This window comes from Thermobia domestica, chromosome 15, assembly GCF_964235325.1.
Source record: "Thermobia domestica chromosome 15, izTheDome1.hap1.1, whole genome shotgun sequence".
Lineage (NCBI taxonomy): Eukaryota > Metazoa > Arthropoda > Insecta > Zygentoma > Lepismatidae > Thermobia > Thermobia domestica.
This window is the reverse complement of record NC_137468.1, coordinates 41,280,865-41,306,162: the sequence shown is the minus strand read 5'-3', so window position 1 is coordinate 41,306,162 and position 25,298 is coordinate 41,280,865. Positions and strand designations below refer to the sequence as shown.

The following is a 25,298-nucleotide window of genomic DNA, read 5'->3' as shown; positions in this document are numbered from 1 at the left end:
TGTGATCGTTAGGAAAGACAAACAACAATGGGGAAAAAATAAACGAAATGTTTAAGTTTTACGTCCCACGATTATGCCGGCTAAGCTAAAGGAGACGTTCATGATGAGAAATAAATGCAATGGTGGAATGAATAAATTGGGAGAAAATGGGAGAACCCCGAGAAACCCACGAACACGGAATTTGTCCATCACAAATCCCACTTGGCGCGAGCTGATATCGAACCAGGGACTCCATGCCCTGGAAGTGAACGATCTACCACTGAGCCACCTTGTCCCAAACAACAATGAATACTATCTGCTAGTTAATAGGGTATTTTTGTACATATACAATAAATAAATAATCTTTTTTTTACATATAAAATATATAAATAAATAAATAATTTGTTTACAGATGTAGTATGTAAATAAATAAACAATCTGTTTTACAAATACAAGATATAGCCTAAATAAATAAATAAACCGTTTTACGTATACAGTAATCTGTTTCACATATACAGTAAATCAATAAATAAAGAACCTGTTTTATATATACATTATATAAGTAAATAATCTGTCTTACATACAGAGTCTTCCAAAAGTCCTGCAAAAAAGTAAAAAGCTGTAACTTTGAAAGTACTACTTACAATTTTGTATTTTGTTTGTAATGTTTAGTGGAAATGTTAAAATTTTTGTTGGCAACAATGAGCGGATGTAAACGTTGACGTCATAACCGCAAATCATGTGACAAAGATGGCGTCTACTCAAGAGAAAGCGCAGTGTGTGTGACGTGGTTTTGTGAGTTAAAATCTAGTGTTTCGGTGAGAAGAAAATTCCGACAAAAACATCAGAAACAACCACCTGCAGGTTCAAGTATTAAGAGATGGTACGATAAGTTCCTAGCTACCGGAAGTGTCTTGGACTTGCCTCGTAGCGGAAGGCCAACAACCAGTGTTGTTGTGATTCAGTCCTTTCAGGAAAGCGTGTTGCGAAGTCCAAAGAAATCGTTGAAACGCAGATCTTTGGAGCTGCGAGTGCCAATGACAACGCTACACAATATCGTTCGTTAGAAAATGATACAGAAGTTTACAAGCAAAAACCGAAAAATGTTCAGGACCTGCGGAAGAAGATACGTGATGTGATTGGGAGTATTACGGATGAAGCACGTCGAAGTGCCATTCTTGGATTCCCGAAAAGACTTCAGCAATGTTTTGACGTAAATGGTGCTCAGCTGGAGGTTTGGCGTTGAAAAAATGTTTGGAAACAAGATTTCAGACTTTCTTACAAGTCCACTAAAAGTTTTGTACAAATACAATAAATGGTTACAAAGTTACAGGTTTTTAGTTTTTTGCAGAACTTTTGGAAGACTCTGTATAGAGTATATAAATAAATAAATTTAAAAAAATATGTTTTACACATACAGCATATAAATAAATAATCTGCTTTACATATACAGTATATAAATAAATAAATAATTTGTTTTATATACACAATATATAAATAAATAAACAATCTGTTATAAATATACAGTATACATATAAATAAGCAATCTGTTTCAGCAGTGTAAAAGCTAGTAATTATTATTGGCAACGAACGACATCATTTGTTGCGTCATAAAAGTGTTTTTTTTCCCCTCGAAAACTATGAATAATAATTTACAAGCGTTATTTTGTTCATCTTTATGTGACATATAGATTGATATACTCGTATGTCTTTTAGGGGTTAGTATTAGGAATTAGATTTCTTGGGCTTTTGGTATCTGGGGCCAGGTTAGCCCGTCACATTTGAGGAATGACGTCCCTCGGTGATCACACTGCCCGGGGAATCGGAGAAGAAGAAAGGAATAGGAAAGAAAGGAAGGGGCCCAGGACCATTATTTTAGGTACCGTGTCACCCCGGCATTTGCCTGGTGTGAATAAGGGAAATCCAAGGAATCTTCATTTAGATTGCCTGGACTTGGTAAAGCTGTCTCACTTAAGGTTAGTGTAAAGGGACAAGTTTTGCCAATAGATGGCACTACAGTCTTCGTATCTCTCCCATGTATTTTTTACCTTTCACGAAAATTTACAATTTCTCTTACAAATTTCAACCTAGAGACTTTAAATTTTTAGAGAAGGAACTTCATAACCTATTAAAGTGAACGATCCGTGCCGATTTTTTTAAATTTTATTTAGAATTTCTTCATTGTTGAAGCAGTTCCATTGTTAAAGCTTTGGGTATCCATTTCAACAATCAAGCCATTTCCCAGGGGTCCCCGCAAAAGGGGGGCTATGACGCAAACTGCGTCATTGAAATATTTGGGGGGTTAAAAATCTGTATAAATATGTTTGAGGGGGTGTAAAAATTAATCGAAAAGAAGATTTTTTCATGGAAGAACACCTACGAATAGACAATTGGGGGGGAGTGCGTCATGGATATAAAAGGGGGTGGGTAACACTGATTTCAACAATGGTGAAAATTCTAAATTAAAAAATCGACACGGATTATTGCCTTCGATAGATTATGAAGCTCCCTTTTTTAAAAGTTTGAAGTCTGTAGGTTGAAATTTGTAAGAGAAATCGTGATTTTTTTGTGAATGGTAAAAAATACATGTGAGAGATACGAAAACTGTAATGCTATCTATCGGCAAAACTTGTCCCTTTAAACTAACCTTAATCGACCTAGTTTTCCCACCGGGAATGGAACTTGGGACCGTTCGTACCAAATCATCGTTTCTTTAAACGATATTATAATTCAAAAAAGTTAAGATCTAAATCATTTTGGGTTACATCTCATTAAGCATATTATTATATTGTCGTTTTCCTATTGTCATAATGAAAAGCTTAATTAATACATACCTCAGGATCACTTTCATCTTAATAAAGGATTTTCGAACAGAATATATTTTTTTCCCTTTTCACCACCCATATTTTTCCTTCCATAATAATTGTCATGAAGCGGTTGTGTCTTATCAACTGGCCGATAATCTTATCTTTTCTCTTCCCTCGCACGTTTAATACATTTTTGCTTTCATCTACATCTATCAGCACATCCATCCACATTGTTCTTCTTCTTCCAGTTGGATCTGTTCAATCTTTTCGAAAACCACACTTCAGCAACTTCTAAAGATATACCGCATTGACTTGACATCTAATCTTCCATTCCAAGTGCTGCTATTGGCTGAAGGAATTCCACTCCCTTTCGCTAAGGCTTTCTCGCTTAGCAACAGCTGGACCCTTATTGGCTCAACGCGTGGGTGTGTAGCGGGTGTGAGCTTAGTTCACATTTTTGCTACGGCTCAAGACATTTTGGCAGCACTATTTCTGTCGTTCTTGTCTTCCTAAGGTCTATGTTTCAGTTCCATATGTCAAAATACTCCAAACTCAGTTTTTTTAAAAATAAACTATTTTCTTGTTTCTAATGACTTATTTTAGAAGGCCAATTTTGCCTTCATAATTATTTTCTTCACTTCTTTTGTACATCTAATTTCATTCGTCATAATGCTGCGAAGATAACAAAATTCACTCATTTCTTCTATCCTATATCTTCTGATTCTAATGGGACCTATTTTCCCGAATCCTTCCAGCATATTTTCATGATCTTAGTTATTTTGAGCTTAAATTTATTCAAGATTACTTCTGGTACTTGGAGGGTTTTATTAATTTGTTTCTTCGAGTCTGTAAGAATTAAAAAAAAAAAAAATCATCTGCAAAACGTACACTATCAACTTTTAATGCATTTATTCCAATACGTTTTGTTTTCTTTTTCAATTTACTAATATTAATAATACTAATATTTTCAGGCGCTGACTTCTGGATTTCGAATGCCCAAGAATCTCTGCAGACTCATTTGAACCAGAAGTTGAACGTTGGAGTAGCGAAGAATGTGATAATGTTCTTAGGCGACGGTATGTCCATCCCCACTTTGGCAGCGGCCAGAATATACAAAGGACAAAAGGAAGGAAAGCCAGGCGAGGAAACGGTTCTCAATATGGAGAAATTCCCATACGCTGGTTTGTCTAAGGTAAATATTCGTATACAGTGAAACCTGTCTATATTGGCCACCATGGTTCCATTGAAAAGTGACCAACTTAGACAGGTGACCAACTTACAGAAAATAAGTGTGATTGATGTATTGATGAAGAATAGGATTTCTAGTACATGTATTACTCGATTGTAAAATTTTAGTAAGCAATGGCATGACAGCTAGTTTTAAATAATATATATAGAGTAATCATAACAATATACAGTACTAGGTACAGTATCATCTACCTCTTGTTACTGAGCTACAAGTGTTTCCGTCGGAACAAAAGGAATTTTGAGAAAATCTTAAGGAAATTCATATCTCAAAACCTCCGCTACCTTTCGACAAGCCGTCAGGTGCCAATAGTTAACAATTGAGATAGTTAGCTTTAACCTGGAGAATTTTCCGGAATTACTAAAGCTCCCCATTGATAAAATAAGCCAATATGGTTTTACCAAATGGTATAGTATTACAAAACAGACGGGGTAAACAAATACGTACAACCATTGGTCTGAATTCCTGTACGCACTTTTTCTTATTTACATCTTCCTTTACCATCTCTTTATCAGAGCAGTATTCTGGCCATTGACCTCCAAGAACAATCCTAGGAATCCACGCTTCTTTGTCTGCAGTCATAAATACAGAACATCTGTCTCTCGCATGGGAAAAATAACAAAATGGTATTTTGTGTGGTCAAGATTGGTAGGTAAATTTAGTAACAGGGTAAACATTGCTTCAATGCGGCCAACTTGCAAGATAGACAGTTGACCAACTTACAGAGTATACTGTAGCCGCTGTATCTCTGGCTCTGACAGCTATGCGAAAAAGAAAGCGAGGGTTCATACTACACTGACACCCCCCCCCCCACACACACAAGGCCCAATGAGTGACCGAGCTGTCACCGTGTTGACATGGAAAGCATACGTTTTTGGCACTGCGTCTTTTTTCTCTTTGTGCATAGTTGAGTGGAAAGTACGTTGAGATTGTATTCGATTATTGCAATTTTGAGTTGTTTTCTTTCCTTTTTGGGTGTTTGGGTGTGCTCTTAAGAATATTGTTGTAATTAATTGGTGACAATGGTTGGTTCTTCAGAACCGAAGCCAAAGAAAATAGGAGTGTATAAAGGACAAAGCCGAGAATTTATATACAGACTTCGTGAATATTTCGAGAACGAGCACGATAATGGTGGTCCTCTTCTTCCTGTGACCAGTGTGGTGAACAGAGTTGCTGATGTCTTGCGTGTGGGAACATCCACTGTTTAGAACATAACAAACTAAAAATGTTCCGAAGAATTTAATTCTCCTTCTGCAGTTTTGGTTACTCCAGGCAAAAAAAAAAAAAAAAAAAAGCTACTTTTATATAGTTTCCTTACACGCAAAGTTTGAAAAATCCATGAAAATTCAGCATTTATTAAACAATTCATTTCGATTGTATTCGCTTGCTTTTTCTGTTTATTCTTAGTGTATACGGTTAAACCCACGACAAATTGGCAACACTGTTTTGTCCACGTGCAGAACTGTCAGAGACAGAGACGTAGCGGCCCTAGTATAGTAAGTAACGAATGTCTTATGGGAAAATGCAAGTTCAAGACGAACCAGTCCAAGATGAGCAGGTGACCAAGTTGACAAGTTTTTACTGTATATGTAGATAATGATTCATGTGAAAAACAGTTTTTACGTTCCCTTTGTGTTATAGTACCTGAAATACCCGCTGTTCGCATGGGAAGATAAGGTTTATGTAAAATGTTTCAAAGGTAGGCTATAGTTCTTATTTTGTTTCAGACATATTGTGTGGATAAACAAGTAGCTGATTCTGCCTGTTCTGCGACTGCTTACCTATGCGGTGTAAAAGGTAATCGCGAGACTATTGGCGTAACAGCCGCTGTTCGAGTGAGGGACTGCGAGGCCATGAGGAACACCACCAATAGGGTCAGCTCAATCATTTCGTGGGCACAGGTATTTACGTATTTTTTATTCTTATTACATTTGTAATGTAGGCATCACATTGTGGGCTTCTCTAAGTTGAAGCTGAACTTAATGTTAATCTAACGAACCTCACTGTACCTAATCTCATTTTACCTCCACATTATTTCAAAACTCCTCAACCTCTCGTTATCACTCAAACTTGATTCCTAACCCACTAAATCCCATATTTCCAGTCGAATAAATATTAGTACGAAAGTGAATGGACATTTGTCTATACAAATGGATGAAATAACGACTCAACTGTGGTTAACGACAGGAGGTGTAAGCATAAATAAATAAATAAATAGGAGACGTCTCGCATTCAATAGAAGAAAAACCTCTTAATTATTGCAATTTAGTCTTATTCTGTGCCCTACATGCAGTTTTTTAAAACCGCAAAACTTGAATTTCTGTCGCTGTGCAGACGAGACATGCTACATACTGTGTATCAGTGGCGGCTGGTACTATATGTTGCATGGTTGTGCAACCGGATATTTTTTTAAATACTAAAAATATTTTTAAGTGTTAAAGTAGTGTATCAGTAAAAAATAAACCTTTGCTCTTGAGCGCAAAACAGTATTGATGCATTTCTGAAAAAAGTGAATTAAAAAACGGAAAGAAAGAGAGAGAGATTTACCTTTCCAGTGGCAGCGAACGTTGCCACTGGAAGCAGTAACATTGAGCATATGGTAGCGAGCTCCTATCTCTTAACATGGGGAAGTGGATTTATTCTTGCAAAGCTCCTATCTTCCCGTATTGGTCCCTTACGGTTGCATTTTTTCCGCAACTGGTCAGCTTCTGTAATAGTTACGAATTCCTCCGCTTAGCAGCGCTTGACTCAGTTGATAGGGTGAGGAAGATACAGACGCGTGGAAGAAAGGAGTTATTCACAAAACATAAACTCGCAAAGAACAAATATAAGTCTGGTGGTAGCAGGGACAGATCCAGGCTGAAAGTTTGGGGGGCGGTCGTTCGAAGTCAATAGATTTTATTTAACATTTATAATACAAAGGTGAAAATTCTTGGGATAAGATTTATTAAAAAAAAAATCCTATTCTTGGGGGGAAGGGGGGTCAATCGAGTCTCCAAGAAGAAAATGTCTTACTACGGGTCTAATTCCTAGCTCTGTGTCCTTTGTGCACATGATTCCGTGTTCGATTTCCGGCGGAGAGCATAAATTAATATCAAATCATTCACTTCCAATACTCATCTGTCTTCTTTAGCCTAATTTGCTGGAATGTTAAACTTTTTTTTTTTTTTTAATTTTCAAAGGAAAACATCTTAGATTTCATGCTTCTTTACACACAGAAAAATACGTGGTTCCTGAAAATGGACTTTTTGTTCCGTATATTTATACAAAGAAATGCTAACAAAATGCGTATTGTCGGAGGAGAGAGGTGTTTCTGGACCCCAAAGAAAATAAAGCGGAAAATATTTGCGGTAGCGATGCTTTCTGTTCAGAGAAACTTGGCGAGCAGCATTTCAGATTTCAATAAAGTCATAGAAAAATTTGAACCCCGAAAGATCGAAGAAAGACCTTCCATTCTAAAATAATGCATAGTTTATATAATTAAATAATTTTGTTTAACTGCGTGCATGCAATTTTCTTGCTTTTTTTTCTTCTTTTCGGATTAACGCCATCATTCATGGCTTACAGCACATACTATATATTCGATTTATCTCGTGTCCAATAACATGAGTGTAGAGGTTTTGTATATAAATAGTGTATAAACGTACATTGATAGTGGTTGTTTGAAAAAAAGGAAATAGCTTATATATTAAATTAATATTCGAGAAATAATTTAATCAATAATATACAAATAGAGCTTAAAAGACTTTCCTCTTTATATTTCCTGAATATTTCTTGGATAGGACTCAAGAATGCTGGGGGAGGGGAACACTTGCGCGTACCTACATACCTTTGATATTGCAACATTGCAACCGGTGCTTGTACAGACTACGAGCCGCTACTGCTGTGTATACTTTGTCATACGTGCCCAAGACCAGCGATTCATTTTCCTTGTTTTCTATTCTTTGTTCGTGGAAATCAGCTGTAATTCTGTGAAGAAAATTACAGATGTACACTGTGCTGCCCTCTATCGATCGAATGACAAGTAACTTATCGGTGAATGGTTTGTACAACGCTCACTAGATGCCACTAGGATGTAAGATGTAGTGTGTACCATATCCGCTTATGGTTTAAGACACTTGATGCTCTTTCTATCTTTCTGCTTCATAGATCGTGCCTCCAATAGGTTAAGTTACGTAGTAGGTTAGTTATTTTAATAAACAAAGCAGTGTAATAGAAATAATATACTATATGAAAATATTTTTATTAGTATCTTTTACCTTGAAGACAAGAACTCCTGTAGACGATTACTGCAATAGAACATTGTTCAACTTACTTTGTTATACAACACAGGAGATCATAAATAACTGATGCCAATGAAATGAATAGCGGAAGAGTGACTAACTATGCAAATAACTTATACCATAAGGAAAATCTGAATCTGCTAAAAACAAATCCCATGATCGCAAACTTAATGATTAGACCACTCTTCTATGTTACCCGGCTTGGCTCCCGAAGTATTGATTTCCAGTTAGGTATAATAGAGACACATTCCTCCATCACAGCGTATAAGAAAAATCTGATTGGTTCTTAGCTGTTCCTTCGGAAATCTTTCAGTTTAACGTCTCACGATTATACCTTTTAGGCTAAAGGAGGCGGATGAATAACGCAAGAAAATGATGATGGAAGAATCGCTGGAATGAGAATGTGGAAGGAAAAGAGAGTACTCCGAGAAAACCTACGGAAACGATGTTTTCCAGGACAAACTTACTTGGTCGGGGATTGAACCAGGGGCCCCACGAACTAGAGACAAGCGCTCTACCATTGAGCAAGCGTGCCCCGGTCCTTCGAAATTCTTAGTTTGTTATCGACTGATCTGTTTTTTTTTTTTTTAGAGGATAGTGTTTAAAAGAGACATACTATATCTTCGATCATATTATATTTCATACTGTGTGCTTAGTGGCGTATCTCAAGGGAAATTACGTCTGTAAAAAATTAAATGTTGTCCCTACAATATAATGTAAGAAAAATGGTCAACTAAGCTATTCGCAATACGAGTAAAATTTGCACCTTTTCCCATTTTCTATTTCAAAATAAATATAAAGCAACATATAATATTAGTTTAATTTAGCGCGAGTTACTCTTTAACAGAAGTAATGAAAAATCCAATCTAAAGGCATTTTGAATTGATTGACATGTGACGTCAGTGAATGCTTTCAAATTATATCAGTGGCGTATACAGAATTTCATTAAGGAGGTCAAGTGTTCAATCGCATATCTTTTCAGGACAAGCGTGATTTTTGTATATATAACCTATATCTTATTAAATATTTATTTTTCCATGCCTTGCTCAAGGGAAAATTTAAACATTGAAATCCCCTTGCATACGCCACTGCGCTCAATGCTATAGTAAGAGCCAAGGACATGAAGGGTGTTGAGGGAGATAGTTGTGGTAAAGTGTTGACAGTGGACATGAATAAGTCATGCACACTTCAAATCCAGTTTTGTTCTCGTTTGTCTGTCAAAACTGTCCTTGCCAACGTCAAATTGCTCAATTGCTCTTCATGTCTTTTCGTCGAGTTTACTAAGAATTGTAGCATAAAATTTTGAGCTACGGAGAACTGAACTAACATAAAAAATTACATTAATCTTTTCACATAAAAACAACATAATATTGAAGTTTACACATAAAAATCACTTAATATTATTTTTATCCCATGTAAAAACAACATTGAATTTATTCACAAAGAAAACAATATTGAATTTAATATTGATGTTTTAACATAAAAATAATATTGAATCGATTTACATGAAAATAAATTTAAATTGATATTTTTCATATAAAATAATTTTTATATTTAAATTTTTCAAAAAGTAAATTTAAATTGAATTTTTTCTTGAACGTTACGATAACTCCATCAAATGGATTGGAATCCATCATTAATTGTTTTTTTTTCCTCATAATGCATGGCTACAGGCTTCTCTTCCGACCAGTTTTAGAGGATTAGGCATCCGACGAGCCTTAGATATGGCTATTTCCGCCTTCTTGGCATCATTCTATGGTTCCAAATGCTTAATCGAATCGCTTCTCCAACACGATATAATTTCTCACGGAATTACTGAGATTGAGGATTGCTCTACAGCTTTGGTCAATATTAGTAGGCTTAGAATTACCCGAAATCAACTCCAGATCAAACCAAATCACATGGGATATGCCTATCATTAAATCACACCTCTCTTTTTTACTCCAGTCGGCAGACAACTTAGAAGACAAAGCCAGATTACTCTCTGCTTCCTCCTTAGAAGCAGGTGCTTGGCTCAAAACCCTGCCTTCGTCCACGCTCGGCCTTCACCTAAGTAACGAATGCTTCCGAGTAGCCATTGCGTTACGTCTAGGGGTAAATATATGTGAAGACCACAAATGTCAAGCATGTAAGAGCGAGGTAAATAAAAAAGGTTTACATGGCCTTTCATGTTCCAAGAGCGCAGGTAGACATTCTCGCCACTCAAATGTTAATGACATTATAATGAGAGCACTAATCTCAGCCGGCATATCTGCAATAAGAGAACCCATTGGGTGTAGCAGAACAGATGGAAAGAGACCACATGGAATGACTCTGTTACCGTGGAAGAGAGGTAAAGCGCTAATTTGGGACTTTACATGTTCAGATACGTTCGCTCCTTCCAATCTCCCCTTTTCTTTGATTCAGGCGGGAAATATAGCCAGCCAAAATGAAACGGAAAAAAAAGGAGAAAATACAGTAATCTTGCGGAGAAATATAATTTTGAACTATCGCTATTGAATCTAGTGGTGCATGGGGCAGAGAAGGTATTAACTTTATAAAATAAATAGGTACGTAGACGGATCACGCAGTTATCTGGCGATGACAGAGCAAGCACCTTCCTCATACAAAGAATAAGTGTGGCAGTTCTAAGAGGCAATGTCGCTTCAATACAGAGTACCATACCCAAAGGCAGAGAACTGGAAGAAGTATTCCTACTGTAAGAATATATTTACTCCATTTATTCAATTATGTTTTTATTTAATGTTACCATTTTTATGTTCATTCAAATTTATAGCACCTAATTTTTTAGGCTTTATTTACTTTCTTCTTTGTTTTTGCCTGTTAAAATTTTATGGTGCAGAATTAAGTTCTGTTCGCCAATACATCAATTTGTAGTAATTTATACAAAAAAGAAATCCAGATAAAAAATAACTTATTGAATTTTTCACAAAATTAACTCACGTAAAAGTAATTAAAAAAAATGAACATAAAACAACTTAATATTGATTTCTTACATAAAAATAACTTTAACAAATGCTTTTCTCATAAAAGAATCTTTGTACTGAATTGTCACATAAATATAACTTTAAATTAAATTTCTCACATAAAGTAACTTTATTTTTACATAAAAATAATTTTATATAGAATTTCTCATATAAAAATAATTTTATGTTCAATTTCTCACATAAAAAGTACTTTATATTGATTTTTATTAGATAAAAATAACTTTATATTGACTATATTTACAGGAAATAGCTTTATATTGCATTTCTCACATAAAAATAACTTTATATTGAATTTTCTGCTGTTTTCTTTTCAGGATGCTGGAAAGGAGACGGGTATTGTGACCACCACGAGGATAACTCATGCATCTCCGGCTGGAACATATGCCCACACAGCTGACCGGGACTGGGAAAATGACAATGAAGTTAAACAAAGTTCCCAAGATCCAGAGCTTTGTGACGACATCGCAGAACAACTGGTCACTGGAGATACTGGCAAAAATATTAAGGTAAAATTAATATGTTTAACATATATATAAAATGTATTTTATATCTTGGCAGTTAATCTATTTCATATTTCGAACTTAAAAATTGATTATCTTGCTTAACATAAGCATAAGGAGGAGAAAAACGAAAGAGAAATATATTTTGAGCGGAATATCACATTTGGAGCGGAATATTATATCACATTTGAGAGAAATATATCATATTCTGAGCTGAATATTATATCATGTTTTGAGCAGAATATTATATCACATTTTGAGTGGAATATTATATTTTGAGCAGAATATTATATCATAGTCTGAGCTGGATGTTATATCATGTTTTGAGCAGAATATTATATCACATTTTGAGTGGAATATTAGATCATATTTTGAGAGGAATATTATATCATATTCTGAGCTGAATATTATATCATGTTTTGAGCGGAATATTATATCACATTTTGAGTGGAATATGATATATTTTGAGCAGAATATTATACTGTACGAGACAAACAAAAAGACTGCACAAAGACTATTAGAAATCTTCGAAATTTGATCACAAAGAATAAATGTAATAAACATGAGAAAGTAAGAGACAAACTGAAAAAGAGAAGAACAAAATAAGAAAATTAAAGTTTAATCCTTTATTGGTTGAGGTGATTAATGGCGCACTTAATTACATTGTAAGTGCTTTCTTCGCTGCCAGTGTAACTCATAAGATCACGTGTTATTGTTTATTCATGAAAACACACTCTTGACACTCACTCATTTTCTCAGTTTTCTTCTGTCTCCAAATTATATTAGCTACAAAAATTGTTAATCTTGGTTAGCAAAAAGTTAGCAAAAAGTTGTATATCTTCAAATCTGCTAAGCATACTTCAACGAAACTTGGTAAACATATAGCCTAGGAAATAATATTGTGTTTTTTTAAATGTATATTATATACTTATCTAAATCTGGCGGCCCGATGAGAGAACCCAAGATTAACGAATGAGTAAATAAACATCTTGGCTTTTGCAAAGGGTATCATTTGAAAGGCTGATTCATTCCAATAACGAAGTTGTACGAATCATGAATCTAGGGTAGTTAAGGTACAAGCAGCATCCTTCTAAATGATAGTCAATAATTTCCGTAATAGGCCAGTTATTAAATATTTAAAATATATATATATATTTAAAGAAAAGTAATTATAGCCTTGGGATAAAATATGGAAAAAATCGTATTTAAAAAGAAGTTATGGGAGATTAAAACAGGTGAAAAAATAACTAAATAGCAGTTGTTACTATTGAATAATTTTAAGAGCAGAGGGGATCGGAAAAATCGTTCGACATGGAAAGATATCGGGGATCTAACCTAGTTTATTCGCACCACAAATGAATACTTGTCATTAAAGCATAGTATTCGAACAACAAACTCCGCCATATCCGCTCCCAAGCCGGAGTTGACAAAGGAGGAAGGGCCACAAATACTGTGTCCCCAGACATTAGCTGCTCAGTGAAAGCAGAAATGACGAAAAATGTATTAAGTCATTATTTGTAGGCAATTAAGTCATATCTGTGTGATTGCGTTGCTCTTCTTTGTAGAGTAATCTGGTACAGTGATGGTCACAGGTGGAGGTGGTGATGAGGGTTCTTCTACAGCAGAAATGAGGACTAAGTGCGCGTGATGACAACCTCTCAAACGGATCATTAACACGAACCATTAGATCTGGAAGTGTACGTGGTACCTCAGCACGGAAGTTGAACAACCTGAGATTGGCAATTATTTTCACACCTACCGGGGGAGAGCAACGCCTCCCAAAAGCAATCTGATTTATAAGGCATTCTACATTATTCAGTACTACCGTTAATGTACGGTGTACTTCTACCGTAATTAGAAGTAGGCAAGGGTTGTAACCTTGTACTCCTACCGAAGAAGAAAGCCCGGGAGGTGTACTTAGTACCTAACGCGTTCATGGTATCACAGCACTTAATCTTGAGATAGTCGGAATTATCTAGTAATGGGTGGATTCGAACGACCATACGTGGAAGTCAAAGCCTTCGACATACTTCCCAAATGGGAGAGTAATACGTCTTATCGGGGTCAGGAAGTGATGGTTGTGCATGCGTGGCACCTCTGCACGGAGTTTGAATCATCAGATTTAGGCAGAGCCGGGAATTTGTGAGGATCTCCGGTTTGGGTTGGCCTCTGCATGTTTTAGAGTAATGCACGGCAGTTAGAAATAACTCAGTCATATGCCCTAATGTAGGGCACATGCCTATTTCATAATGGGAGAAATCACAAAGTTCAGTCATATACATCCCTAAAACAGTGGTGCCCACCCCCCCTTATGTCTATGACGCACCCCCCAATTGTCTATCCGTAGGTGTTCTTCCATGAAAAATCTTCTTTTCGATTAATTTTACCCCCCCTCATCAAACATATTTATATAGATTTTAACCCCCCCAAATATTTCAATGACGCAGTTTGCGTCATAGCCCCCCCTTGTGGGCACCCCTGCCTAAAAATAATATAACAATAAATGAAAAATTAAAAGAAAACGTCTCCTTTACTTTAGCACTTAAACGTATACTTTCTTGCAAAAGTACTGTGTGTGGCTTTCATTTAATTCTCTTATCTTTGAAACATTTTGCAGGTAAATCACTTCATGTTTTTCTTTTATGTTCTTGCAGGTGATTCTGGGGGGTGGACGTAGAGAATTCCGTGCCAGTACAATTAAGGATGAAGAACGTAATCTAGGAGGTAAACGTACGGATGGAAAGGACTTAATCCGAGATTGGCAAGACAATAAAGCCAACCTTAATGTCTCTTATTCCTACGTATGGAACAGGGAACAGTTGCTGAATGTGGATTTGAACAACACGGAATATTTACTAGGCAAGTATTTTTAGTGTAATAATTCATACAAAATTTGACAAGACAGTTCCAGGATTGATGGTAGACCTGAAAAATTGAAGTTACCGGAGCAAACCGCGGTGAGGATTATTAGCTCCCACCGTAAGTATAGGGGAGCTAATAATTTCATTCCGGGTGTATGTGTGTATGTATCTATGAGAGTGTGTAAGTGTGTGTATTTATGTGTGTAAGTGGTGGTTGATATCTCGGTAACTACGGACCTGAGCTCGATCCGTAGCTCGAGCTGGCCGAGCTCGATCAGGGATACATTCGGTTCGGCTTATATATGGTATTTCATTTCTCGGTAACTACTAGCTAGATCTGAATGAAATTTGGTGGACAAATAGTCCATTGTCACAAGTAATGAAATGTAAATTCAAAATACGATAGTACGTAATTTCTATTTATGTATGGACGAATATTAGAGTAAACTAGTGAGTATGTTTTAATATTATAGAAAACATGCAAGACTATAATTATAATTTTCATCTGATATGTATCATGACATTGCATGTATAGAAAATAACGAAGTATTTCAGAAGCTATTCGCGTAAACATCTAAGCACAATCTTGTAAGAAGATGTGAAACTTTATTGCAAATTTTGTAATTACATAAATATTGGAAATCCATTACAGTGACAAGTATTAAGAAAATTGAGAATTAATCCGCATCAGCTATCACAAAATGTTTATTACAGATTTTTTCCGTTCCTTTTTAAAACGCCCATATATATTTTGCTGTGAATAAAGATTAACCTATTCAATACACAATTTTATTTTCGTATTTAGCTAAATAATTTCTTTGAATTTTAAAAGGTGTTAATAATAATAATAATAATAATAATAATAATAATAATAATAATAATAATAATAATAATAATAATAATAATAATAATAATAATAATAATAATAATTCATTACTGTATTTTCAATTATAAGCAATTATAATTTTTTAAAATTAGTAATAGCTGTAGGATTCTCAAGTGTTCAAAGACGAACGTGGAATATAGCCTAGCCTATCTTCTGAATTAAAATTTTGAGAGGTTTATGATAAGACAGATTGCCGCTTCAAAAGAATAATAAATATTATTATTTTTATATTAAGTAAAATTTCGTTTGTAGCATTTGTAAGGATATTCCTACTAACTGCTAAAATTGCGGCCCAATTTACGTAAATTATCTGAAACCGTATACTTAGAGTTCCAAACAATTCGTGGGAGAAGATGATGTAAATCCGGGGGTGTAGAATATAATCCGACAAAACTGGGATGTCTTAGAACTCTATCGTAGGGGTTGCAGCTATAGAACTGATACAATTTTTATATCTTGGATCTGATCTGCATTTCTGGAAGAAAATAAATTCGGTAAACTGAATCGAAGACAGTCAGACCTAGTCGCTCTCTGTTTCAACATAAGGAGAGAGTATATTACTCCATAAAAATCACGAGACGAAATCTGAACTAGTATCAGTGAACACTCATGGTGTACTATTCACTTTATATTATTCATAAACATAATCTGAAATGATTTAATTTTATTTTGCTTTCTCAGGTTTGTTTGAATATGATCACATGAGGTACTTCGTGGATGCAAATCCAGAGACTGAACCAACGCTATCTGAATTGGTGACAGTGGCTATTCAACGACTTCAAAGACAACCTAATGGCTACGCCCTTTTCGTAGAAGGTAAGCAAAGATTTTATACAATTTTTCTTTTTATATTAAAGAAGCTTGCAATGTTTCTTTCTACACGTGCTACCGACGTTCGAGACTGCCTATTGGTAAATTATTGTAAAGCTTCATTTCAAACTCTGTTGACTTTTCAGTAAAATTACATTAAAATGTTGATAATAATACTGTTATAGTATCATTGTCAAAATACAACTAATCGTTATGAATTTAAAATAAACTATGATTTATCGTTATTATCAGGGACCGAATGTTAGGCAAAGTGAACATTTTTAATAATAATAGGCATTATACAATGTCTGTCCTAAAAGTATAGGGACTGATTTTTTTCTAGCCAAGACAAAAGAGTGAAGGATTGTTTCCACTAGGAAGGACCCAGCGGGGGATGTCAGGTATACGACTCAATTAAGCACAATGCCTTTGAACCTTTACAGAGTGTGGATGAGTGAGGAATTGTCATGTGATGTCAGGAATCCAGATGTCACATGATTTGGAGATGAAAAAAGTGTGCATCAAATTGGTTTTAAAGTTTCTTTTCCGGAAAACAGAAGAAAGCCCAAATGTTGATTTGTCACGAACTGTTGGAATATGTAGAGCTTTGATCCTGATTTTTATGGACAATCTGATAACTGGTGATGGGTATTTTGTGGCAACGCTGTCTCAGTCTTCCTACAGTACAGACCTGACGCCAGGTACATAGCCAGAATTTCGTGAAGGGAGGGGGAGGGGGGCGTGACATGAAATACTGTGGTTATCACACCAGGGGCTCGATCATTCTAAACTATTTTACTGGAATATATATTGGTACGTTTAGCCAGGATTTCGTAACAGGGATGGGGGTGACATGAAATTTTGAATGCCAAGAAGCTCGATCACTCTAAACTACTTTACTATCAACATATATTGGTTTGTTAGGACAATAAAATGAGGATATGTTGGTAAGTATTTTAATAACAAACTATGAAGAAATCTCGAGTAAAATAATAAAAAAAAAACATTGAAAAAGATTATACAATATTTACGTACTTTCTTTGTTTATTCAAATATAACAATTTTCCTTTCATTATGGCCTCAACTATTATAAAAAATACATATTCACTATTATAAAAAGTACATACTCAATAATGTCTTATAAAATATTTTACAATATCTGCGTTCTGTTCTCTGTTGAATGAAATGTTAACAGAACTTTCTTTCCTCATATTTTTTTTTATTCCATCAACTATTGTCTGTCCCAAATGACAGGTTAAAGGAGCAGTAGAAAATTGTTTTTGAAATAACATGTTAGTGCAAGGATGCGATGGCGAAAAATTATGATAAAAATGTCCACGCTATGGTTCCAGCGGCACTATGCTTTCGGAAGGATGAAATTTCCCTGACTACTAGCAGAAATTCTGAGAATTCCGCAACTTTTCTAGAAATTTCAAATTCCCTGACTCTTCCAGGATATCTCGCTCACCTCGCCACCATGTATTGCAAGTAATACAAATCTCTTCATGAGAAAGAGTGACCAAAAGCTTTCTGTAGTTTATTTTTAACGCTGATCCTTCTTTCCTCATGTCATTTTGTTTCATCCTTCCATATATTTTTTCATTTCTGGTCTCGAAGGGGGGGTCCGCACCCCCCGGCCCCCCTTGGCTACGTGCCTGCTTGACCCCACCCGACTTTTCTCTTCCTTCGGATGAAATGTAGTCTGAGATAATACCATTATGAGAAGATGGAAAGAGTGCAAGCAACTTCGACACACTGGCAGATAAAGATGCCAGTTGCAGACTTCCAGGGGGTGTACCAAACGTGAAGAGAATTGAACCCGGGACCTCATGCACCAAAGACAAGCCAGAAGATCGCTTAGTGTATTTATTTTTAAAAAAGGGAAAAGATGCTTCATAAACCATGAAGAGAATAGAATATTCCTACAATAACCCTCTATTAAATATTAAATTTTGGATACAATAGTAAACTTGTTCATTCAAAATTCAACTAAGGTACATACAACCCTATTAGGAAAATAATATGGTCAAACTCTTGCCATTTTCTCGTACCATACGTTGCAAAACATAATGGTTAGAACTGAAAAAAATTAATTGACCAAAGATGATTCGATTTGTTGAATTTAATCTAATCTATAGTACTTTTGAAAGAAAGAATGGTGTTTTTATTTTTTTAAAAAAACATGACTGTACAAGTGTCCATGAAAAAACTTCCACGTGTTACCAATAACCAAGAGTCACGCACTTTGTATTTTTGTTTTGTGTGTAGGTGGACGAATAGATCATGCACATCATGACAATATGGCTAAACGAGCTCTTGAGGAGACCATTCAATTCGACAATGCTATACAGACGGCTGTAGATCTGACGAGTGAGGAGGATACTCTCATTGTGGTTACTGCGGATCATGCTCACACAATATCAGTCAGTGGTTATCCAGCAAGAGGTGGTGATATTCTAGGTAAGTAACAATTGAGAGATACGATATATTATCTTGTGCCATCGTATTGATAAATAAAACCCTGGTTTAAACTGTTTTATTTTTAATATATTGTATTGAATACAAGAAAAAATCGACTAGTTACTTCTTGCCATTTTCTTCGTCCCTTTCTGATACCAACTTTTTCCCTCAGTACTTTGTCGATAAAGTAGTAGATAAGACATTGACTTTAGTTATTTCCTTTTAATTTTGTTCATTTTCTGTTTCAAAATTTTCTACACTTCAGATTAAACAGACAAGTGAGATTTTAATACTTATTTTTTGCGTTATTTTGTTTCTTACCTCCTGACTCAAAGGTTTCTCAATACTTTTTCTTTAAGTAACAGAAAGCAAATATTGACTTTAATTACTTATTTTTGTATTACTTTTTTCCCCCTAAAACAGGATTTGCTGGAAAATCAGATATTGACAGATTACCCTATACCACACTGAACTACGCTAATGGACCAGGATTTAAGAGACCTGATTCGCAAGGAAAAAGATACGATCTCACCAATGATGACACAAGTAAGTATCGTTTCGTGTTACTTTATTTCTTATTTCTCATAGTTTATAGTTTTCAATTCATTAACAGTATAGCTTTTCCAAATTTTTGCTCCATTCGTTTCCTCAAAGCACACCAAATTTAATTTTCATGACGAAATTGAAAGATACTAAGAAACGGAGAAATAACTTGAGTCCTTAAGGTAAGTGTAAACGTGTGGCAATCGCCAACAGATGGCAGCACATTCCCACTATCTTTTCCCCCCCTTCTCATTATACTTCTAATCCTCGTTGGACCTGGCTCGTTCTTCTGTCTCTCTACAGGGGCGTCATTTGGGGGGGCAGGGAGGGGCAATTGCCCCCCCCTGAGTTTGATATTTCTATAGATTTTATCAATAAAATAGTAGTAAATCAGTGAAATACGCGAAATTTTACTTGTATCAAGGGGTTTTGCCCCCCCCCCCAAGCAAAATCTGAAATGATGCTCCTGTCTCTCTACATGAGGTATTAGAGCAAAACCATAAGAGATAGCATTAAGCGGCTTTTGATACGGATTTGATACCCAAAGAATAGTTTCCGTTTCCTTGCTTAACCGACTATTCAAGCCGGAAATAGTCATCATCTTCACAGGTATTCTGCCATTATTGGCAGGTCACTTGCCGCAACTGAGAAGGTTCCATGTTCCATGGTCTTCCGATAACCTCTTCGTTTTCACGTACGATTTCTCTGTTTAGATATCATACCTTAATTGTAGTCTTCTTCGCCCTAACCCTCTTTTTCTTGCCACCATACCCTCTAGAAAACTGGAAGTGGTAAATCTATTATTCCGGTTTCAGCATTGATCGCCATAGATCAAGAACTATAATAAGTAGCTAAATCATTTTTCTGGGTATAGATACAGCCTCCCAAAGAATAGGTTCCATCTGTGTGTGCTTTTTTTTTTTTAAAAAAAAAAAAAAAACTAAAACTGGAAGTGGTAAAGTGGACTATTTCCATCTTCAGTACCGGTATTAATTTTCGTAGAGCAATATTGTATTTAAGAAAAAAATACGAATTTTTTCTGAATGAATTCAGTATCCTTGTTACATGTTTAAACTCCAACCTAATTCCTTTATTGAAACCGGAAGGGATAAATGTACTACGAGGAATGATCAGAAAGCCTGCAATGAAACGTGTATATAATATATACAACAATAATATATACAATATTATTATTTCATACAACCAATACTGCCAACAGATAGTACATGCATTAGATTATTTTTCGATGTAGTTTCCATATCGGTTGAGGCACTTGTCGCATCGTCGGATTAGTTTGAAGATTCTCTCCTAGAAAAAAAAAAACTGTTCTTGCGTGTTCAGCCACGTTCTTACGAAGTGTTTCTCCTCCTCGTCTGAAGCGATGGCTTCTTAGGTACTCCTTCAAGTGCGAGAACAGGTGAAAGTCGCTTGGAGCGAGGTCCGGGCTGTTGAAGGGGGTCAATGTGGCCTTCTGGGCTTCTCGACGGTGACGTTTGCTCTACCAGCCGCAAACTTTCGACATCATTCTGCGACATGCTGACAAGACACTACAGTCTCTCTAAACCTCTATTAGCAGCCGGTGAATTTCAATTTGTTTGTACAAGTAGCAAAGCTTAGTTTCATGAACAGGACCAAGGTAGAGACCTGCACGGGCCGGGCCTAGCCCGAGGCCCGAAGCCCGGCCCGGCCCGCAGGCCGGGCTTGGGCGGGCCGACTCTGTTATTTCTTTGGACCGGGCCGGGCTTGGGCGGGCCGACACTATTATTTCTTTGGGCCGGGTCGGGCTTGGGCTGGCCGACACCGATTTCTCTTCAGGTCGGGCTGGGCTGGGGCCGATCAATTGCAATTCTTTAATAATTATTGACTTTCGTTAAACGATAATTGGAATAAAGCCAAACGTTGAAGAAGTGTGTCCGTGAAAAATGTTACAAAGAATGCAATAGCTATTTACAGTTTGTGTTGCTTAGCGGCTCCACTTTCACTATAGAGGATTGCAGGCATTATGAGGTAAATTGAGCTCTGACCTTGACCTTCACTGAACTCAAAATATAACAAGAAGGAGTGGGAATGTTTTGCCTGTCGCTAAACAATATTGCCATCTTCACTTTATGCTAAAAATCAATTAAGTTAGATTTTTGTTACAGGGAATGGAGTTTTAGTTCTCTCGATGACAGGCAAAGTTCTAGGAGGCAATGGTACCATTCGGGAGGCAAGCGTCAGGTTGTAAACCAGAGTTTAGAAAATGTTTCTGAGGTTAGGTCAAATTTAGTAGTAAATTTTTAGAAAGATTGGGGCTCGAGCTAATTTTTTAAAAAAATTTATCGGGCCGGGGTCGGGCCAAAAACTTTTAAAATTTATCGGGCCCGGGCCGGGCTTGGGCCAAGAATTTAAAAAACTTATCGGGCCGGGCCGGGCTTGGGCCGAAACCTCCCAAACTTTTCGGGCCCGGGCTGAGCCGGGCCTAGGTACGTTCGGGCTGGATTGGGCTCGGGCCGAAAAATTCGGCCCGTGCAGGTCTCTAGACCAAGGTCTCGGAAAGCTAATATAAATATATCTATTTAAAAAATTAAAATATCTTACGTTAGAGCTACCTTATAGCCTATACACTGTAATAGTTGGAGTTGAAGGAGCTTTCTGAAACATTTCATTTTAAATTTCTTCACATTAAAGAGACGGGTTTACTTAAATTTTACTTAGTATGGACTTAGAAAAGACCTTAATATTGACTACTGTTCTTGTTGTAGGCGATGTTTGCGAAACTATTTGTGTTGTTGAATTTTAAACAAGTCTGAATTTACAAGATTGGTCTAGAAAGAGAAAGAGAGTGTTCTTACAAGCTTAGTTATTCAGGATCCCAATTTCGTTCTTGTAGCTGTCTTACTACTAAGTGATTAATTATACAGTGGAAGATGTTCGGGTAGATTACATGTAGGAGCTTAGAGAGATTACAGTACATGCACTTTTATAGATAGTGATACAGTTGCATTTGTCTTGTCCTATTCAGCCAAAGTACAGAGTACACAAAGGAGACAGAGAGGGATTTGGAATGGTTTAAAAATAGAGATGGCTCAGAAAGGGCGAAGGAAGGGGAGAAGGAAACTACAAGAGAAAAGAATAGAGGCATCGAGAAGAAAATTAAACAAATGGGAGTTGTTTTGCTTCGCGTTGTGTAACTACGGTAGAGTTTCAAATACACGAATAAAATATTTTAACTAGACGTGATTGATTTATCAATTTTCGGTTTCAATAGGGCGAAAAGGGGAGAAATGGAATCTACAACTAGAACTGAGAATCTATATCAGAAATCAATTTTTCTCTATGTTTTACCATTTTGGGTATGTGGAAATCCAATACTAAAATAGTAATCCACCAATTTCTACAGCTCCTGTTTCAATAAGCATCAGATAAATGCTTTTGCCCTCAGTTTCACCAGGCAAATACCGGTATGTATCTTTAAATACAGATACTGGGAAATTTTCTTCAATTTTCTTTCTCATTGTTGTTTTTATTATTCATTGGTAAAACAATCACATACACAAAAAATAAAAGTTTTGTTCAGCCTACCCCAGGGCATGAATTCGATGTATTTTGTTACTCCGAATCCAAATTTCGAAACCCCAGGACGATTCATTGTGTCATCGTGTTTTATGGGAGAAAAACTTAAGAGATTTTGGATAGGGAGAACAAAGTTTTTCGCCCATAAAACACGATGACACGATGAATCGTCCTGGGGTTTCGAAATTTGGATTCGGCGTAACAAATTACATCGAATTCATGCCCTGGGGTAGGCTGAACACAACTTTCTTATATATATATATATATATATATATATATATATATATATATATATATATATATATATATATATATATATATATATATATATATATATATGGTTGTATTACGTGTATATTCCCTATTTAAAAAATCGCTAAAGTTTTTCACCCATAAAAATTTGACACGATCGATTGTTCTGGGGTTTCGAAATTCGGATTCTGTGTAACAAAGTACATTGAATCCATACGCTGGAGTCCGGTGAGCCCCTCCGTGGCTAAGCGGTTAGTGTACGCGCCTTTGGCGTGGGAGGCCCGGGTTCGATTCCCGGCGGGAGCTAATGTGGTTCGGATTCCACGTTAATCAGTAGGTCCACGTCCCATATAGCCTCGCTGCTGAACGGGACGTTAAACTCAACTCAACAGCCTGGAGTCCGGTGCACAGACCTTTTATTTATTATTATTTTTTTTTTGTCTGTGACTGTGAAATTACTTCAGAGTCGGTTGAACTCTTAGCTTATATGAATACTTTTTAAATCAACCAGTAAACATTAAAGACTAGGATAAGAGATAATTTAACTTCCAATATAAGATAGAATAAAATAATGTTTGCAAACAAAACTGAAGGAAAAGCTGAATTTAGAAGACTAAGAATGGAGTAATTAGACCAAGCCGTTGTAGAGGGTGGCCAAGAGGGAGCTTAACAGCCCCTACTGGCCAACCAGAAAGTTTCATTTTTTAAAAGTATGTTTGTATGAATGTAAGGTGAATTCATGTCATCCACCCAAAATCATTCACCAAAGTCATCTATCTAAAGTAAGGTGAATTCATGTCGTCCACCCAAAATCATTCACCAAAGTCATCTACCTAAAGTAAGGTGAATTCATGTCATCCACCCAAAATCATTCACCAAAGTCATCTACCTAAAGTAAGGTGAATTCATGTCATCCACCCAAAATCATTCACCAAAGTCATCTACCTAAAGTAAGGTGAATTCATGTCATCCACCCAAAATCATTCACCAAAGTCATCTACCTAAAGTAAGGTGAATTCATGTCATTCTGTCCTCCCGATATTAGTGTTTTGGATACAGGCCTGATCTAGACAATATGAAAAAAAGAACGATTGTATGAATGTATAGGACAGAATAAGTTACTCAAAGATAAGGCCATATTTTTTAAAAAACGTAATGGATTTTTTCCTTTGTTTTTTTTAATGACTTCTTTACCCAACTACCAACTTTACTGGGTAAGGACAAAACTAGCTTACTGTGAACGAAGAAACAAAAAGATAAATATGATAAATATATTTTTTTCTTCAGAATACTGTAATTAAATTTTTTGCTTGCATTGTAATGGGAAAAGAGAGATGAAACAGAATTGAAATTAAAGAGAAGAAAAAAAAAAGCCGTGAACAAATTACATTCTTCTCAAAAAGAAAAGCTGTTTTTTCATTTTCAAGTCTTTGAGTCTACAGAATAGACAAAATAATTACTCCTTCCTGCGTGCTATTTTCCATTCTTTTTTTTTTTGAAGAGACGAAAAGAAATTTCAACACCTAAATGTCTTAATGGGAATAATTTGAAAGATTTTGCAAATGGATATTTAAATTGGAATTGGTAATTCAAAGAAAATTCAATGAAACATTCAAAAAAAATGAAATGAAATCTTTAAATTTTACGTCCCACAGTTAGGCTAAAAGAGACACGGTGATAATGAAAAATGAATGAAAATGGTTTAATGAAGAAAATAGGAGGAAACGGGAGAAATCCCACTCAAACAGTGTTTGCCCACCACAATGCTCACTTCGCGCTAGCTGGGATCGCACCAAAGACCTCATGCACCAGAGGTGAACGCTCTACCATTGAGTCAGCCAATGAAACCTTAAGTGTATTGCTTGTCACATTGAAGAAGAAGTAAAAACACACACACACACACACTTACTAGGATTTACTATGTAAGGAAGCTTGAATTACTTTAGGGAAAGTCACGTTTAACGATGTACAGTAGTTGATCATGAGCTCACATGGTTGAAATTAAAATTTGCGATCCTGTGCACCGAAATTGATAAGTTTTACTAATACTAAGTGAGAGTGCTTCATCAGACGGAAATATCAAAAAAATTTGATTTTCAACTAACTTAAAAAGTTCGTTACTGAATTCT

The 25,298-nt window shown here is 35.9% G+C and overlaps 1 protein-coding gene across 1 annotated transcript in view; it reads left to right on the top strand.

Annotated features, from left to right (window-relative positions):
* Positions 1–25,298, top strand: part of LOC145670991 (membrane-bound alkaline phosphatase-like) — a 71,361-nt gene that overhangs the window by 42,027 nt on the left and 4,036 nt on the right. The window contains exons 3-9 of the mRNA XM_081739621.1: positions 3,758–3,978; positions 5,760–5,933; positions 11,617–11,808; positions 14,457–14,661; positions 16,231–16,365; positions 18,628–18,819; positions 19,243–19,365. Of these exons, the coding sequence (XP_081595747.1) occupies positions 3,758–3,978; positions 5,760–5,933; positions 11,617–11,808; positions 14,457–14,661; positions 16,231–16,365; positions 18,628–18,819; positions 19,243–19,365 (1,242 nt within the window). The remainder of the gene's footprint in view (positions 1–3,757; positions 3,979–5,759; positions 5,934–11,616; positions 11,809–14,456; positions 14,662–16,230; positions 16,366–18,627; positions 18,820–19,242; positions 19,366–25,298) is intronic.